At 39.5% G+C, this 17,860-nt stretch overlaps 1 protein-coding gene across 1 annotated transcript in view; it reads right to left on the bottom strand.

The window, feature by feature from the left end:
- psmd1 (proteasome 26S subunit, non-ATPase 1) overlaps positions 1-17,860 on the bottom strand; it is a 56,337-nt gene that overhangs the window by 2,934 nt on the left and 35,543 nt on the right. Inside the window, exons 18-24 of the mRNA XM_022669814.2 lie at positions 15,484-15,600; positions 14,009-14,111; positions 7,607-7,776; positions 6,487-6,579; positions 6,053-6,145; positions 2,958-3,131; positions 203-362 (exon numbers count right to left, since the gene is read on the bottom strand). Coding sequence (XP_022525535.1) covers positions 216-362; positions 2,958-3,131; positions 6,053-6,145; positions 6,487-6,579; positions 7,607-7,776; positions 14,009-14,111; positions 15,484-15,600 — 897 coding nt within the window. The 3' untranslated portion in view covers positions 203-215. The remainder of the gene's footprint in view (positions 1-202; positions 363-2,957; positions 3,132-6,052; positions 6,146-6,486; positions 6,580-7,606; positions 7,777-14,008; positions 14,112-15,483; positions 15,601-17,860) is intronic.

Here is a 17,860-nt window from a genome sequence, read left to right as displayed (position 1 = left end):
AGCATTACAGGCCTGGAGTTACTATTCAATTCAATTTATCATTCAAGTTATCATCAGTTCTGAGGGACTATTCTCCCCATTACAGTTATTTTAGCAGTTCAATATTTCCAAAGCAGTTATTTAAATGTGTTTAAATTAGTTTAAATGCTACATAATGCTGTTTAAACAACATGTGATTATCTCTGTGCAGATCTATACATACCTATAGGTGACATTCACTCGTCTATGTACTCGAACGGCTCCGGGGCCTCCGGCTCCTGCTCTTCCTCCTCAATCTTGGGACCGTGGGCAGACACTGGCTCCACAAGCTCCTCCTCCTCCTCACTGGTGTCCTTTAGGATAATGATGCCACCCGTGTGGAGCTGAAGGAGAGTAGAAGATCAGATCAGGCCGAGGCTTTTCATTGTGTACAGAAAGGTAAGAGCTAGTTCCACTGGCCTGAGACTGACCTGGTGACTGGTGCCAGACTGTACTGAAAGCGAGAGAGAGAGACCGAGGAAGCGAGAGAGCAGCGGAGAGAGGGAGCGAGAGAGGATGTATCCTCACATCGCCTCTTCTAATCCTTTCATCCTGGCTGACACTGGGCTGTGTTATTACCATGGAGACGACTATAGACACTCTCCACTCGAGAATGGATGGCACCCCCGTTCCATTATACAGTGTTTACTCCTTCAAGGAACAGCTTGGCCAAAAATTGGCATAATTTTCTCTCCTTCCCCCAAACATAGATCAGCAGATATATGTGGTGTCTGAGGTTCGTTTCTTTACTGTACCGCTGGAGTTACGAGCAGAGGTCATTTCCAATTTATCTAATTTTAGGAATATTACATCAATTAATTATTGTTAGTGTAGGACACCACATTCATGCAGGTTTTTGAAGCCTGTCAAATAACCACCCAGTTTAACAGGTTTGTTAAAACAGATGCTTCTATTTCAGCGCTTAGCAGTACAAGCTTCTGTAAAACTGCTGTATAAATTATAAAGACTGTTACTGATTGGCTCCTATAAGCTTATAAATGACAATATTTACTGCACCTGCTTTAGGTAGCTTTGACATTAACACCACATCCTTGTTTCTCCGTGCATTGTTCACAGCTCTGTTCATCATACGAAACTGAAGTATTTATATATTACAGATATCTCAAAATTATAGTTACTGTTATTGAACTCTATCTGTTTCTCTGCTAACTTTGAGCATAAGTGGATTAGACACATCAGTGCTGCTGGAGTTTTTATACTCCTCAATCACTGCTGGTCTAGAATAGTCCACCAACCAGAATTATCCAGACAATAGCTTTCTCTGGGCAGTTTCCTGTCCATGGTCAGTGGAGCTGATAAAAAGTACAAGGAGTGTGTAAGAAATGTGGAGTAAATTATTGGTGTATCTTAGATTCAAGATGTTTAAATTCAAGATGTGCAAATATGAATTTGTTCACATGAACAAACTCATTTAATAGCAGTCTGGCTCTTAAAACATTTTTAACATGACAGTGCCTCAGCTGGATTTTTGCGCATAGAAAGAACCATTATTTGTTTCCATAAAGAAAAAGAAAAGAAAAAAAAACACTACATTCATACATCAAATATATATTACAAACAATCGGTCATTACTCATCTAACCTTCTGTAACATCTTAATCAAGAAGAATGCAGTGTAAATTCTGTGCTTTAAATTTACACAAAATGTAGATATAAAAAGGTGCTGGATTTAATATTATTTATTTAAATGAAAATTTTTATTTCACTACAAAAAACTCTTAATACCGTAACAATCTAATAGCAGTCTTGTTTTTGTTCATCTGCACAGCATTTTTCAGAGGGAAAACAGCTTTCTAATGTAAAAATTAAAGAATGGGAGCAAGTCCAGTGTGCAGTTATATTTACAGTTGACCTCTGCCGGGTAAATCTGTAAATCCATCAGCTCCGTTTATTTAGAGCCATTAACTGAGTGTCATTGTGTTCTTCGAAGGAGTCGTGTGTGTGGGGAGACTGCTGATCTCATTATTTACAGTGGAAAACTGTCAAACATGTTACATCAGGCAGCAGTACAAGGCCAGTTCTGTTGCATTTTTCTCCCCGTTTAGCAAGAAAGGCCATGTATCATTGTGTTAACAAGAGCTGGGTGATATTAATCATTCTATTTTCCTGTATTTATCATTTTTGTTTACATGCTTCCTCTGGGAGAACAGAAGCTGAATTTAAAAGGTCTTTTAGGCAGTCCGTCACAAATTGCAATAAAAACGTTATTAGCCAAGTGCTTAACAATGCAATGCTTACCAATAATTATACTATACGAGAGAACCAACGCCACAAACAAACGTAAACGAAAATGAGGTGCAATTGTGAAAAAATAACATATTGTAAAGGTTCTTTGCAGTACTTAAATTGGTCTAGAGCTTTTACATTTTGTGGAGGCTCCAAACCCCCTCCCACACACGCACTGTGTAACCCACAACCTCTTTTTTTTTTTTACATTACCTGTAGGCTGAATGGTTTGTGTGAATGCAAATATCCATATCAGCTGTACCGGACTTCACACACACGAGCCTGTGTGTGACATTATTTAGGGTGAGCCTGTGTATAATAGGTTCACCTATTATACACAGAGTGTGTCATGCTATACATCATGTTGTGCCTGCTGCACATGCTACACAAGTGTCACCTCATGCCTAACCCAAAGAGAACATTTCCTGCAGTGCAAAACTGCCTGACAGAAAATCTCCAGCTGTAAGCTGCATGTGTAAAAAGGCAGCTTCCAGACAACATCCAGAGAGAACCAGTTCCAAGGTTCCAAAAGTGGTTGTAAAACACTGAAGCAAAGAGGCTTTGAAAGCACTTTACCCTAAAGGAATGCTTACTTTGAGAAAAAACAAACTAAAATTTCTGACATATTAAATGTATTTGTTGGCCTTAAATGATTTAGCATTTGTGGTCAGAGCGAGATATATGACTACTCACTGGTTTGAATGGCTGGTAGCGACAGGTCTCAGGCATGGACAGCACTCTCAGCTGCGCGGGCATGACACGGGCCGGGTTCTCCAGCATCTGGAAGTTGGGCTCCTGCTCTTTTTTCTTCTCCTTCTCTTTTTCCTTCTCTTCATCTTTCTTCTCTTTCTCGGCCTCCTGTGTCTCCTGTTTTAAAGACAGTCAGACAGTCAAAAAGTGACATGACTGGCAGAGGCTCTTAAATGCAATAACGGCAAAGCTTCAAAAAGCTGAAATGGACCAAACCGTAAAACATTTTTTGCTACATTAGTTTCGCTTAAATTTAATAAACATGGAAATGTTTCCGCAGCGCTGGAAAGAGCCTGGAAGCGTTTGGTGCTCGGCGATGTGCATCTAGAGAAAAAGCATGGTTGCCCAATGAGGCATGGTCACACAGAGATCAGTGGGTGCAATGGGAAAGAGCACATAAAGATGCAGTTTCAATATTGTGATAAATTGAAGATTGATATGCTTTGTGAGCATAGCATGGGTACACTCAGTGTCTAAATGTTATCTTCAATTAAGATTACATTACCCATGACTTCATAAGTACAAGTTTGACTGACCTTCCTAATAAAAGCTAATTTAAAATAACCTTATTTTAAATACTGAAAACCCAGGAGTACAGGATTTCCAGCCAGGGGGTCAGCCTATTTTCATCTTGTTTGGTTTAAGTGAGAACAGCCTTGGTAATCTTTTAGGTGGTCATTACGAATGTCAGGTGTATAATGGCTCATACCAGGCTCTCACGTTTCACTGTTCATTCATTCACGTTGGTAGAGATTTTGCTGACCTGCACAGACTATCATACCACCTGAAAAAAAAACACTGTATGTGTTTGTTTTGCTGGATATAAAAGTTTAAACAGAGATGTCTTCATGTTCTATCAATCCTGCCATTTAATAAAAAAGTGACTAGAGTCCCTAAATAGAGACAATATGACTACACTGAATAATTAAATTATTCTTAAAAATGAAGAGAGATATGGACTAAGCCTTCTGTATGTACCCTGCATTCATTTTGGCTGTATTTGTCTCTCTCTGAAGGCTTACAGATACAGACAGAACAAAGCAGTACCTCTGACAATTGTGGGGATAAAAAGTGCCAGAAAATAAAGTCATGGCAGAACTTTTTAAAGACATTTTATCACAGATTTTCCTATTTAGTCATTTTTGTAGCAATTATATTATCACACCCTCCTCAGTCATTGGCATGTTTGCAGCTGGTAACATTTTGACTACCCTCTAGTGGATGTACTGCATAAAGGCTGCATAGAAGTATGTGGGCAATGACAGTTCCATTGCTCTAAACAGATTCAGCTGAAAATTAATCAAATTGCTTGAACCTGAGGCAGTATTAAATGAGCCCCAAGTGGTTCTTATGAGGGCAGTTGTGGCCTGAAGCATGGAGAAGTGGGCTTAATATCAGAAGGTGCAAGTTTCGCCAAAATGGGTTTGAAAGCATACTGTGTTCCCCCAAACTTTTCAGGCTGCCCTAATTACTAGTCTGTGTATATATGTTTTTTTCCATCACAAAGGTGTTAAAAGCAGAGGGTGATTTATTCCTGCTTGAGGTTAGTTTTTTGGTTCAGATCAAAAGTTAATATATTTTAACCAATACGGTTTTCTTTAGCATACATTTGTAAATTTTAAACAGGGCTCTACTGATACTGCACAGAAGTTTGAACAGTTGCTGTATCTATGTAAACCCCAGATAAACAAACACTGTAGTATTGTCCTCAAGAGGTATATATGATAAGATGTTGGTCTACTTCTGCTGAAGTTCCCAGCACTAATGTGGATCTAGTCTCCTTGCGTGTGAAGGACAGCAGGTCAGCAAAGTCTCTGCCAAAGTGAACATGTTGAAGCTCTGGTACGGGCCATTATAAAGCTGGATCATTCAAATTAGAGCGCTCCAACAAAAAGAGTCCAAACAGTATTGAGGCTTAATTCACTCAGCAACAGGGCTCAAGTCGCACCAAACTCTCTCGCTCAGCGGGAGCACTGAAAACCAGCAGTGGGAATTTAGGTGCATGTTCATTTTCACTCATCAGCGATCAGCAGTGCGCCGCTCTGACAGTAAGCCTTGCTGGAGTTGACAGCAAATCCAGCTAATACACCATAATCCAGCAGTGCGATTCATGGGTGAACTGGCAGTATCCCGGGCGAGGCCAGGACTCCACCTGCCCTCTCTTTAAACTCTACACTTCAACAGCAGCAGCGCTGGTTCTGCAACCCATTAGCAGATCAAAACCAATCGAGAGGATCACTCAACAACAACACAAACAAAACCTCGCCACTTTCCATTTCATGAGAAGAGGTGCTTGAGGTGCAGCGTTCTTTCTGCTTCAGGGAGCTTTCAAAGCGATGATGCAAAAACAGATTAGCGGTGAACAGAGCTTGTTGTTGATGGTACTTTCTCTTCAACAAGTCCCCACTGTTTCACTAAACTGCAGCGAGAAGGAAAGATTCTTAAGTGGTATTGTTGCGCTCTGTGATATAAACTCACAAGCACTCATTTATTTGGAACAGTTGTACACCTACTCAGTTATGCAAATATCTAATCTGCCAATCATGTGGGACAGCAGCTTTAGACAATGTTGTCTAAATGAAAAATATGATGTGTAATTTTGATGAAGGCACGATTGCTGGTGCCAGACAGGCTGATTTAACGCCTGATATCTTCAGCACAACAGTTTACTCAGAACTGTGCAAAAAAGCAGATCCAGTAAAAAGCAGATCTGTAGATAGAAACACCTTGTTGTTAAGAAAAATACACAGAGAATGGTCAGAGTGGTTGGAGCTGACAGAAAGGCTACAGTAACTCAGATAATCACTCAATAATACACAATTATATTGAGCAGAGTGTAAAAGCAGGGTTGCAAGTTCGATACTCAAGTCTGCTAAGCTGCCACCCTTTTTGATCCAGAGGTGGCACAGAATGGCACATCAGTTTGGATCATTAGGAAATAACTCTACATCTACACTGAATAAAAACATACCAGTGAGGCACAAAGAGTACTCTACAAAACTCAGCAGCTCTGAACACTCAATAAAAAAAAAGCATACCACTTCCATCTTCTCCTCCTCCTTTTCCTTCTTTTCCTTTTCCTTCTCCTTCTTCTTGGCCTTGGCAGTGATAGAGAGCACTGCAGTGGAAACCTAAGCAGAGGAACACGATCAATATAAAATATCAAGGGCTGAATCTCAACCCATTCTAAAATTAAGAAGTAGATTTGCAGAATTTCAAGACATCAAGAGCAATAAAGCAGTAAATTATGTGATATATCTGTTGGTTAATAGTGCCAGTCCTGTACAGCTTGAACAGTAGAGTAATTAATTTTACTTAATTTATTAATTTTACATGTATGCATTATATTAATATTAATTTTATATTATATATATTATACACTCAGCAAATTTCAGAGCTGGATCAAACATCAGAGCCACAACGTTCTTACAAATGGGATTTTAAAACACCAGAACCTCAAGAAACCACTCACCTTCTCCTTCTCTTTCTCCTTAGGCACCTCTAGTGCTGGTGGATAGGCAAAGGTGGAGGGTTTACAGTTGGACCAGTACTGGACCTTGGGCATCTGCAAAACACACAGGAAAAATCCATTTGGATTTTAAATCTTAATTTTTTTTTGTTTTAAAGAAAGCAAAAGTAATTTGATAAAACAAATTAAAAAAATCTAATCAGTGGTAGAATTTACAGTCAAATCAGAAAAAAAGATAGGGTATCAACACAGCAGATCCTTCACAGGAAAAGAGGATTAAAAAAACTTTTAGATTTCATAAACATTTGTTAATTTAATAATTAAATATTTAACCAACAAACGGTATATTTGAGGACTGAAGAACAATATCCCTGGTTTAAGTGGTTTATACAAGCAGTAGGAGTGTACAGTATTTGTTTTCTTTTTTTTTTTGTCACGAGCCTGTGTTCTTCAGCTGTGATTCTCCAACCAACAAATCAATAATGTTATCATCCCAGTGCTACTCCGGCTGCTGTAGATGCCCTTCACAGCTACAAAAAGGCTGGCATACAGGACAAGGGCACAGAAGGTAAACACTCTCAGTGAGAAAACAGGGAGAACGAGGGAGGACAGCTGATGTGGGCCCGGAGGGAGCAGGTGTGGAGAAAGAATCTCATCATACTGCTGAAGCGTGAAGTGTTTTACAATACAATCAGCCAGAGCCCATGCTGAATAAGCATCTATGGATTTTCTGGTTTCCCCACTGACCAGTAGAGATCACAGTGTTCTGTTCCCTAAAACTTTATTTTTTGACTCAGGAGGGCAGATTAGATCAGACCTTCTCACAAAGGTTTAACCACCACTGATGCTTTAGGTCATTGTTTCTTTAATTTCCAAGGAGCCACTGAAACTAAAAGAGCTAAAGAGCAGGGAAACCTGGATTTAGGCAGATTTATAGCAGTCTCAGATTTTATAAGTACTTAGTCATTCGCCTTTTTGGAGATAAAATGCAAGTCACACAATTGTATATGTTTTCTTTACAGGTTCTAAATGCAATTATTACTATTTAATAAAATAGATGATGGAGCCAGATACAATAGTGGTAACTGGGCTCAGGAAACAGTCTTTAGTGTTCCATGGTTACCTTCAGGTCCTTGTTGAGGCCAATGATGGCTGTGGGTGTGAAGGCCAGGGACAGGAAGTGAGAGAGCGGGAACCAGAACCAGAACTGAGTGAAGACCAGCAGACCCACCACTGATGGCATGTGTGTGTGACCAGTACGGGACTGCAGGGAGATGGTCACATTACGGCCACCTAGAGAGAGAAAGAGAGTGAGAGAGGAACAGTTAATTAAAAAACACAAGGGAGAAGAGATAAAAGAGATTGGTGGGAAAGGGAAAAGTAAAAAAAAAAGTGAAAAATATATACAGGTGCTGGTCAACGAATTAGAATAATTTGAAATAGTGCAATCATGAAATTCTTTGAATGCATTTTTTGTGCAGAAAGCAAATCAGGTGTTCACCGCACCTGTCCTACTCGTTAGACTAATCACAGAACTCGTTACCTGGAAAAAAAATTGCTCAGCTGAGCTTTCCAAAAGGCCCATTTAGGCCATTTAACTGTGACACTGTTGTTTTATTGAATTAGAATAATGGAGAAACCGTTTCATTGAATTAGAATAAATGCTCAAATTTTTGTTTTCTGTGAAGAGTGTTCACTGTGCAGTATAAAGTCAGGGTTGAGTAGAATTTCTAAGTTGTAAAATCAATCATGGGTAAGCAGCGCGACCTCTCAACCGGAATAGTGGCTCAAATTCAAGCCCTTCGCCAACAAAGCTTGACCCAAACTAAAATTGCTGAGCAGCTCGGCATCAGCCAGTCTTCCGTCTGCAAAGCTCTCAAGAAAAACTGCAGCAAGCGCACCAACTGTTCCGGCGTCCGAAAAACTTCTGCTCGCGACAACAAGCAGCTGAGAAAGATGAGAAAGCAACCGGTTCAAGTCCACTTCCGAGCTCACCGACTTGTGGAACAAGCAGACAGGCGCTGACGTCTCCAGATCAACCACTTACCGTCGTCTGCGCGAACTCGGCTTCAAATCTCGCGTTTCAGCAGTAAAACCGATGCTGAACAAGAAACAAATGGAGAAACGGCTGAAGTGGGCCAAAGAACACGGCGAGTGGACTGCTGAAGACTGGCAGAAAGTGGTCTTCAGTGACGAATCACGCTTCTGCATCTCCTTCGGTGACCAAGGTCCTCGTGTCTGGCGTCGTGGTGGCGAAACCTACAACCACGAGTGCGTGAAAAGATCCGTCAAGTTTCCCCAGAGAGTTATGGTCTGGGGATGCATGTCCGCTCAAGGTGTAGGGAAACTCTGCTTCCTCAAGAAGACTGTCAATGCTGCCGTATATCAAGATGTTCTGGAAACGTTCCTGATTCCGACTGTTGAGGAACAGTTCGGCGAAGAAGACTTCATATTTCAACAGGATCTTGCACCGGCTCATGCAGCAAAGTCGACCAAAGATTGGTTCACTCAAAAACAGCTTGAAGTTTTGGCATGGCCGGCCAACTCGCCTGACCTCAATGTCATTGAAAACCTTTGGGCCATCGTCAACCAGAAAATTCGCGACAGAAAGCCTACTACGCTGGACCAACTGAAGCAGAACATCTCCACTGCCTGGGAAGCTGTGAGTGCGGAAACTTGCGACAAGCTGGTCAAATCGATGCCGCGGAGACTTCAGGCAGTCATACAAGCCAAGGGGGCAGCCACAAAATACTGAGAAAGTGATGATTGTAATTATAATAAAAATTATTCTAATTCAATGAAACGGTTTCTCCATTATTCTAATTCAATAAAACAACAGTGTCACAGTTAAATGGCCTAAATGGGCCTTTTGGAAAGCTCAGCTGAGCAAATTTTTTTCCAGGTAACGAGTTCTGTGATTAGTCTAACGAGTAGGACAGGTGCGGTGAACACCTGATTTGCTTTCTGCACAAAAAATGCATTCAAAGAATTTCATGATTGCACTATTTCAAATTATTCTAATTCGTTGACCAGCACCTGTATATGAAAGTGAAAGAAAGGGCAGACAAAAAAAAATATTATAAAAATGATATATATATATGTAGCACATTTACAGCAACCCAGCTCAGACACATCAGCTAACAGACACCTGTGCTGACCAACATAACAGAGTGTTGTGGGAAGAAGATGACATTTACCATTTACCAACCCTTGGCCAACCCTTCTCTCCAGCTGCTGAATCCATGCAGCATGACTCGATATTTAAACCAGCAGTCAACGAATCAGACTAAATTTAAGAAAATAAAGCAGAATTTTCATCTCTACTAATGAACAAAAAGTAGCAGAGTTGGTGTGGAGGCAGTCTTCTGTGAAACTGCACTCTAAAGCAGAACATCACTCATCTGTTTGAGACAGTACTATTGTTCATTATCATCAGCAGCAGCAGATTAGATATGAGGGAAAGGGTTATTAGAACAATGGAGTTGTGTTATCAGGCCTGAGAGCGCTGTTTTCCTGTGTCTTTTCCTGTCTGGGTCGAGTGCTGAGGAGCTGATGCCGAACTCAACTGAACTCATTAATGAGGAACGATCTGAAGGTCAAGAATAAAATTGTGGGACGAGAGACAAATTGAAAGAAACAGGCCTTCCTCCCGCCCTCAGGGTGTCAACAGGGAGAGAGGGATGGGGAGCCAGTGAGGCAGGAAAAAGGTGTGGATCTGCTAATGACCAACACTCCCTCAGTTCATCCATCTGTCTGGAACGAGAGATCAAAGTCTACACAGACAATAGTGCAACTCTGACAGGGCAATATTAAATCATCTGAACGTTTCCTGTGGACAGTGTTCCACTGCAGATGGCAAAGCAATTCAACTGGAAGGGTGTGGCTGTAATCACTGCCCAGGCACAGCACCTGGCTGAAGTTGGGGTGTATATGTAATCAGTCAGAAGCCTGTAGAAAGTCACAAATCTGATTCTGGATCAGTGCTCACAGAGGGTACTTCCCTAATAATAGATATAACAACTAAGAATAGACATTGTATAATTACTTAAATGGTGCATTAGTATGGAAAACGGTATTCATCTTAGCCAAGCTGAATATTTCTTGACAAGAAACTGAATCTTATTTGGTTTCCAAAAAATGTCCAAGCCAACCCTGAGGTAATTGCCATCACAGAAATTTTGCCATGTCAGTGTACATTAAAGTGCAACTTAAAATACTCAATAAATGCATCGTTTGGAAGCTTTAAAAGCTAACAGATACAAGAGCTATTTTCAGTTTATTTTTCCCCAGTGCTCACTCACTGGCTAGAGTCTGAACAACTTCATTACACTGCTGTCCATCTCATACTGGAGAAGCTGTAAATATTCTGAGTCAGCAATGCTTAAAAATAGAGAGTTTGAATGGAGTGGAAAAATTGACTTATTTCACCTCTCACACAACCTTCAATCAATTTCAATAGAACTCTCAACCTGGAAAATTGCTTGTGTGTTTATTTGTTGGAAAGAGCAACTAAGGATAGACTCAGGCTAAAAATTATGAAGTGCAGACACAGCATAGTATCGTCTCCCAATTAAGTACAAAAAGAGAAGTAACAATCAGGACATTCTTGCGAGGGAAGGCACTGTTATATCCTGAAGTTCTCTTAGTAGATCGAATTCTATTTTTTCAGATAAATGAAATTTTGCACAAAACAAGTGAGTATTTGATAAAAGCTAAATTAAAATGGAAGAAAAAGACAATTGAGATCTAAAAGCAATGTTTCAGTTGACAGCTGTGAACTGAATCATCATACCGTTTAATACAGTCTGATTAACTAAAATTACAATTTATTTACAAATATTTGTTTTTAATTGCCGTAATGCATACTTCATAGTGTTTTTACTGACTTAGAACTTCAGTACTAACACTTGGGTTCATTAGGCACATTTACATATCCTTATTTCAGATAAATTGTAAACAGCACTGAATTGAGACACTACCTCATTGTGTCTTACGGATTCTGAATCTTGTGAATTGTTGCACCATTTAAACCAGCAACAAAAATCTCATTTTGCCTGGGTCTTAATATTTGGTGGCAAGAGATAAAGCAAATCCCAACATGCTTCGTGTTGACTGACTCATTTACACGGATTAGATGTTTGCCACACATGGCCTGGTTCGGATAAATCCCCACTAACGAGAGCAGAGAGCTCTAGCTGAAACAGAGGTCGTTATACTGGGACTAAACGCCATCCGCATTTGACATTAAACACAATTACAGAGGAGGAACAAGCAAATGCTCGCTTCGCTCTGTGAAGCGCTGAAGTATTCATGACCCTCATGTATATTTTACTCTACCTGGAGAGGAGCGTTTAAAGAGAGGAGAGCGGGAATCATGGGAAGGAAGACGACGTGCTTTCCTCTGAAGGTCATCACACTATCCTCATGCTAATGTGTAAGTGTTGAGAAAGGGAGGGGTGATGTTTGTTGGTTGTGACAGGAGTGGGACAGGCTGCTATCTGTGTACTGATGCAACGTAGAGATCTTATCTCTCTGCCTTACAGCCAGCACGCACATAAGCTATTTCCTGGAGTCTGATCAGTTAATCTCCAAAGCACTCATCAATAAAGTAGAGGGTCTGCATTACACCCATTTTAATTAAACCTCTTTTTTATACATCTGTGTCCTTGTTTAAGACATTTAAGACACTGTTTAGCTCTTATATTAATAAGAACTGAAGAGGGGTCTCTAGGGACTGCTGACCCCACAGTGACACCATCTGCAGCAAGAGAGATGCTGCAGCTCTTTGGAGGTGGTCTGTGGATTGTCCTTGACTGTTCTCACCATTCTTCTTCTCTGCCTTTCTGATATTTTTCTAGGTCTGTCACTTCTGGGCTTAACAAGAACTGTCCCTGTGTTCTTCCATTTCCTTACTATGTTCCTCACAGTGGAAACTGACAGGTTAAATCTCTGAGACAACTTTTTGTATCCTTCCCCTGAACAACTACGTTGAACAATCTTTGTTTTTAGATCATTTGAGAGTTGATGAGCCCATGATGCCACTCTTCAGAGGAGATTCAAATAGGAGAACAACTTGCAATTGGCCACCTTAAATACCTTTTCTCATGATTGGATACACCTGGCTATGAAGTTCAAAGCTCAATGAGGTTACCAAACCAATTTTTTCAGTAAGTCAGTAAAAAGTAGTTAGGAGTATTCAAATCAATAAAATGATAAGGGTGCCCATACTTTTGCACCGGTCAAATTTTGATTTAATGCATATTGCACATTTTCTATTAGTACAATAAACCTCATTTCAATCCTGAAATATTACTGTGTCCATCAGTTATTAGATATATCAAACTGAAATGGCTGTTGCAAACACCCAAATATTTAGAACTAAAAATGATTAAGATTAATAGGGGTGCCCAAACTTTTTCATATGACTGTATAAGTAATCAAAACTAAACTTTTGTAAAAAGTAAATAAGATGGCTGAGGATTAACTGAACTTAAAAAGCTATACTCTGCTGTGCAAGTGTACAAAACACAAATAATATGCAAACAAATCTGTTTTGAGCTTTGAGCTCTCAGATAACTCTAGAACTCACACAGTCATGTTGCTTCACTTTAAGTACCGTGTGTAAAACAGCCTCAAGAGCGCTGTTATCATGCAGCTTGCAGTGGAGCTTGACTCAATGGATCAAAAAGCTGCATGTGTGGAATAGTCAACACAAATCACCCAACAATACTAAACATCAGGGGAGGGACACATTCTGCATTCTAGTGCACACGTGTGTGTCAAAGATTCTGGGGTGATGCTTTGCAGTTCTCTCAGATCTCCTTCACACACATCCCTCCAGGAACGAACACACACACACACACACACACGCACACGCACACGCAAAGCAAGTCCAGACCTGCTAGAGACTAAGCCACACGGTTGTTCCTGAGCAAGATCAGAGGGCACTAATGCACGTGAATATTGATCTGTTCCAGACAGCGGCTCTGGAAAGCGCTGCTGGATCACTCTGAAGACACTAACAGCCTCGACTTCCAGGCAACGACATCACCTGGACACGGTAATGGAATGTGGAGAAAGGGGGTGCGTGCTTTAAGCACAAGCCAGTCATTCTCTTCTAGTGAGTCAAACAGCTGCAGATTCCAGCAGTTTGAAGTTTAAAATAGGTGACAAAAAAACTATTTAAGATGCAGTAAATAAACAAATAAAACAGAGCATAATAAAACAGGCATTTAACATTCCTTTAGTCACTTGTCCCTTGTGTAGCATTAAATAAATAAGTGACCCTGGCAGAAGTAATATCCACATATTTTTGCTGATGTTCTGTCTCTCTCTTTAAACAGGTTTTTTTTTTACACACAAAGTGTTTATATTTTCGAAAGAGGAAAACTTACAAAATCAGCAGTGGATCACACAGTTATTTCCCCCCCCACTGGGCATCAAGTAAACGTAGTGATTTTATTTAAACAGGTAGATGGAATATAAAATGCCAGTTAACTAAATCTGGGGTAACTGGGGTACTAACCTGCATCCAGAATGCCCTGAGCCAGGATAGCGCCAAACTTGGCCATCACATCGTCATGCTTATCGTTGATCACCTTGGCATATAGCTGTCTGAATTGGTTGACCTACAAACAGAGTAGATACTGGTCAGTAATTACAAGAGCATCTTAAAACATTTCCTACAAAGCATTCTCTGCATGACCTGCCCACAAACACTTTCTTCCACAGCTTCTATTGTGGAGCTTTTACAAGATTTACAAAAATACATGGGGAAAAGAGAGAAAAAGAGAGAGAAAAAAGTTTATAAAAACACAAACCCTACATTCAGAGTGTATTATTAATTATTATTTACCTTAAAAGCAGCTCCACCTCAGTTTATATGACATAGTTACATTTAGAGTATGTTAATATTCAGCCCTAATTTTAGTTAAATTTTTAGTTTTGTTTGATTTAACTCAGTTTAGCTTGGCAGCGACTAGAAAATCAAGGAATTTAAGTATTTAAATATTTAAAATCTGATATTTTTCACATTTTTAGAAGAAGTATGGATGGCTACATTAAACTTAAATGGCTTAAAATACTAAAGGTGTTTATTAATATATTATTATGGAGAGGCGTATGAATATTATTTCTTTACCTTTAAAAATGTATAATTTGGTCACACCCAAATTCAAGTGCATTCCAGTGGCACCAGGCAATTAAAAAATCTGATCAAAGTGAAACAAAACTTTTCTATACCCATACATCAAACACTACCAACAATAAAAGCACTAAAACACCGCTCAGCAATTCATTTTTTTATCAGTAAAACTAAATTCAAGATGGTAATACTCCACACACACAGTAGGAATTTACATTATTTCCGATATTGAAGTCCTATTATGTTTTTGCAAGCTTGAAATTAAACTTTGCCAACTCTTGCAAATGTCTCTATTTCATCAAAAAGGTAAATTGTCATGAACCACAGAGCAGCATGAAATTACACCCTTTAGATTAGATTTCCATCTCTTTAACACTCCATAAAAGCAGTATTTCAAATCCAAGGACAGCTTCACGATAATTATGCTATAAAACTTAAGGGGAAGAAACTGCCCCAGAGAACACTAGCAAATGAGTGAGCCGTGAACGCTCTGCAGGAACACAGTGCAAATGAGCTTATGTCCAGTGGGATGAATATGCATGACTGGGCAAATTTATGGTAAGCAAGAGTGAAGACAGTCTGTTTGCATTTCATCAAGTCTGGACCTGGACATATTTAAAGCGTCCTCCTCTGGTACAGTCAGTCACACACAGCTCACTAACCTGCATTCTCCAACGGCTAGAAGTAGGAAACACTAGAGCAGATTTGAGCATAACTAAAGGCGCCTGTATCTTAGGTTTTATTTTAATTAATCAAATATTATTCAATTTGATTAATATTTGGTTAATTACACAAAAATTAACATCAATCATTTTTTTTTAACTCAAATTGCGGTCAGTCCCATTTCATGCTGTTACCTTAGGGCAGGTGACTTCGGTCTGCTGGATCATGATGAGGGCAGAGGCGATGAGGGCTCCCTGACGGACGTAGTTCACTGGGTCATTGGTCATGGGCTCCAGCAGGTTTATTGCTTCCTGTTCAAAACAGGTACAACACAGTTGTTAGTAACATTTATGTGTGTAAAACACCAATTTTAGCATTTTCACTGATTGTAAATTAACACTAGAACCATTTGTATGTTTCTATTTAATTTACTGATGAGGCAGTAAAAAAGAAAAAAGTAAATATTTTCTTAAATCAGATATTTTTGTGCATGTTCAATATCATATATTAAATCATAACCCTGTATTGTTATATGTAATGTATCGTCAGGACCTCTGGGCCCTCACAGGTGCAGCAGTTCTTTTCTTTCCAGGTTCAATTTGCACTGTTTTCAGAGGAAACAGCTAAAAAGGTGCTGATCTGAGAGATCCATAAGCCTCAGCTGCATCTGAGAAAAGCTGCGGCTGGAGCTTTCGACTCAACCCTCCTGGCAGCGAACCAGGGCAGAACTCCACACGTAAAATGAAGTCCAGACGCAGACACAACACAAAAAGCCACAAAACAATACACTCCCACTCCACTTCACTCTCCTCTGGGCTGTTTCTCAGCAAAGTGAGATGATCCTGGGCTGAATGAATGAGCTTCTCTGCCTCAGTCTTTTAAACAGCTCAACTTTCCCTCTTTAGCTGGAGCAGGGAGCTCCAGCGCAACAGGGCCTTACAAGGAAAAACAAAGATGTGGGGGGGAAACATAAACAAGACGGTTCACTCCCGTCTGCAGAAAGCAAACGCTCCCCCCCAAAATGCACCCCGCAGGGCAGTAACCCTGACCACATCGACTTCATGATTGGGTAGTTATGTTTAATGCTGGGATATTTACTGTCAAATCTAATCTTCAGAAAGAAGTGATGCAGAACAGGTTAAAAAAACTGAACACAAAAACAAGGGTTTGGCAGCTTTATACGGATGGAAATGAAAGCTGGCTGCATAGTACAATTAAATTCAAGAGTTCAAAGCAAAACAATGCCTTGATGGCCAAAAGCAAGCAGCTCTTAGAGTTTGTACAATGTGAATCGGCACCAGTTGCTGAACAGAACTTTAAAATCTCAGTCTTGTTTGTTTCGAAACCGCCCCCTGACTGTGATTGGTCCTAATTATGGTCATGTTTAACCAGACACTTCCCAGGTGACTGGTCTTAAATCACTTACTTTATTTTACGTTATTGATCTTGTAAAAGGCCATAAGTCAAAAAAGCTCTATAAAATATGATTAGCTGAATAAACCACTATATTCAGAGCTGGGGGAAAAACACACAAATGTATCATTACACTTATAAGAACTAATGGCTTGCTTAGCACAAACCAACACACAGACTTGACAAGACTTAACAAAAGAATCCACAGCTGAAATGAAAACTAGATGTTTATGAACACAAGAAATTCAGAAGTTGCTTTCAAATTGCTTCCAAACTCATTTATCTAAGACAAATTGCACGCCGCTTAAACAGTTTGAGTACAACGCTTGTTTGGGTTTGAGGGATGGGAGTGTAAAAGGGTGTAAACAGCTTTCCTAGGCACTTTTCAGCACAGCATGAACAGAAATAAAACTAAAATAAAAAATAACCAAACCCCAGGTGCAATAAATTTATGACCCTGGGCTTTTCCTAAAATGTGATCCACATTGCAGGCCTAATACCATTCCTTTCCTGTTCTAAAAAAGGAGGGAGGTGAATGTCAGAAGCCAAATTATTTCCAACTTCGCTTATTCACAGCCCTATTCACAGCATTTTTTTTCCCTTTGTATTACGAGCTTTCCATAAACACAAAACAGGAAAACACAAATCTGGAAATAACAAGGCCAATGGAACAGTCTTTGATGCCAAAAAACAGGTTGTAAATGTTTGATTGTTTTTTGGTTGCGTACATTAGAAGTGGACAATATTTCATGAATAAAGATCATTTTTTAAAACACAATATTATGACATCTTTTTAACATCTAAAAACAAACAACAAAATCCAGCCTCCAAACAAAAAACTATCTGCACTTTAAAATCATTCAACTCACAGGATTATTTTTGCTCTTTCTAATATAACATGCATGAAACATGTTGAACAATGTTTTATAAGTATCAAAAGATCCACATAATACAGAGTAAAACATACTATAAAATAATTAGATGTATTTTTATCCCCATAAATATAAATCACATTGCCATATTGCTTAACTTCCTAGATCAGTTTAATTTCCCATAACCAATGATACAGCAGATCCTCCTTTATAATAAAAAAATAAGCATTAGCTGTGCATTTTTTTTCCTGTTCTTTATGTTACTGAATTAAAATTCTTATAGATC

Source organism: Astyanax mexicanus, chromosome 16 (assembly GCF_023375975.1).
Source record: "Astyanax mexicanus isolate ESR-SI-001 chromosome 16, AstMex3_surface, whole genome shotgun sequence".
NCBI classification, from domain to species: domain Eukaryota; kingdom Metazoa; phylum Chordata; class Actinopteri; order Characiformes; family Acestrorhamphidae; genus Astyanax; species Astyanax mexicanus.
Note: the sequence above shows the minus strand (reverse complement) of the source record. Positions and strands in the feature narration are given on the sequence as shown.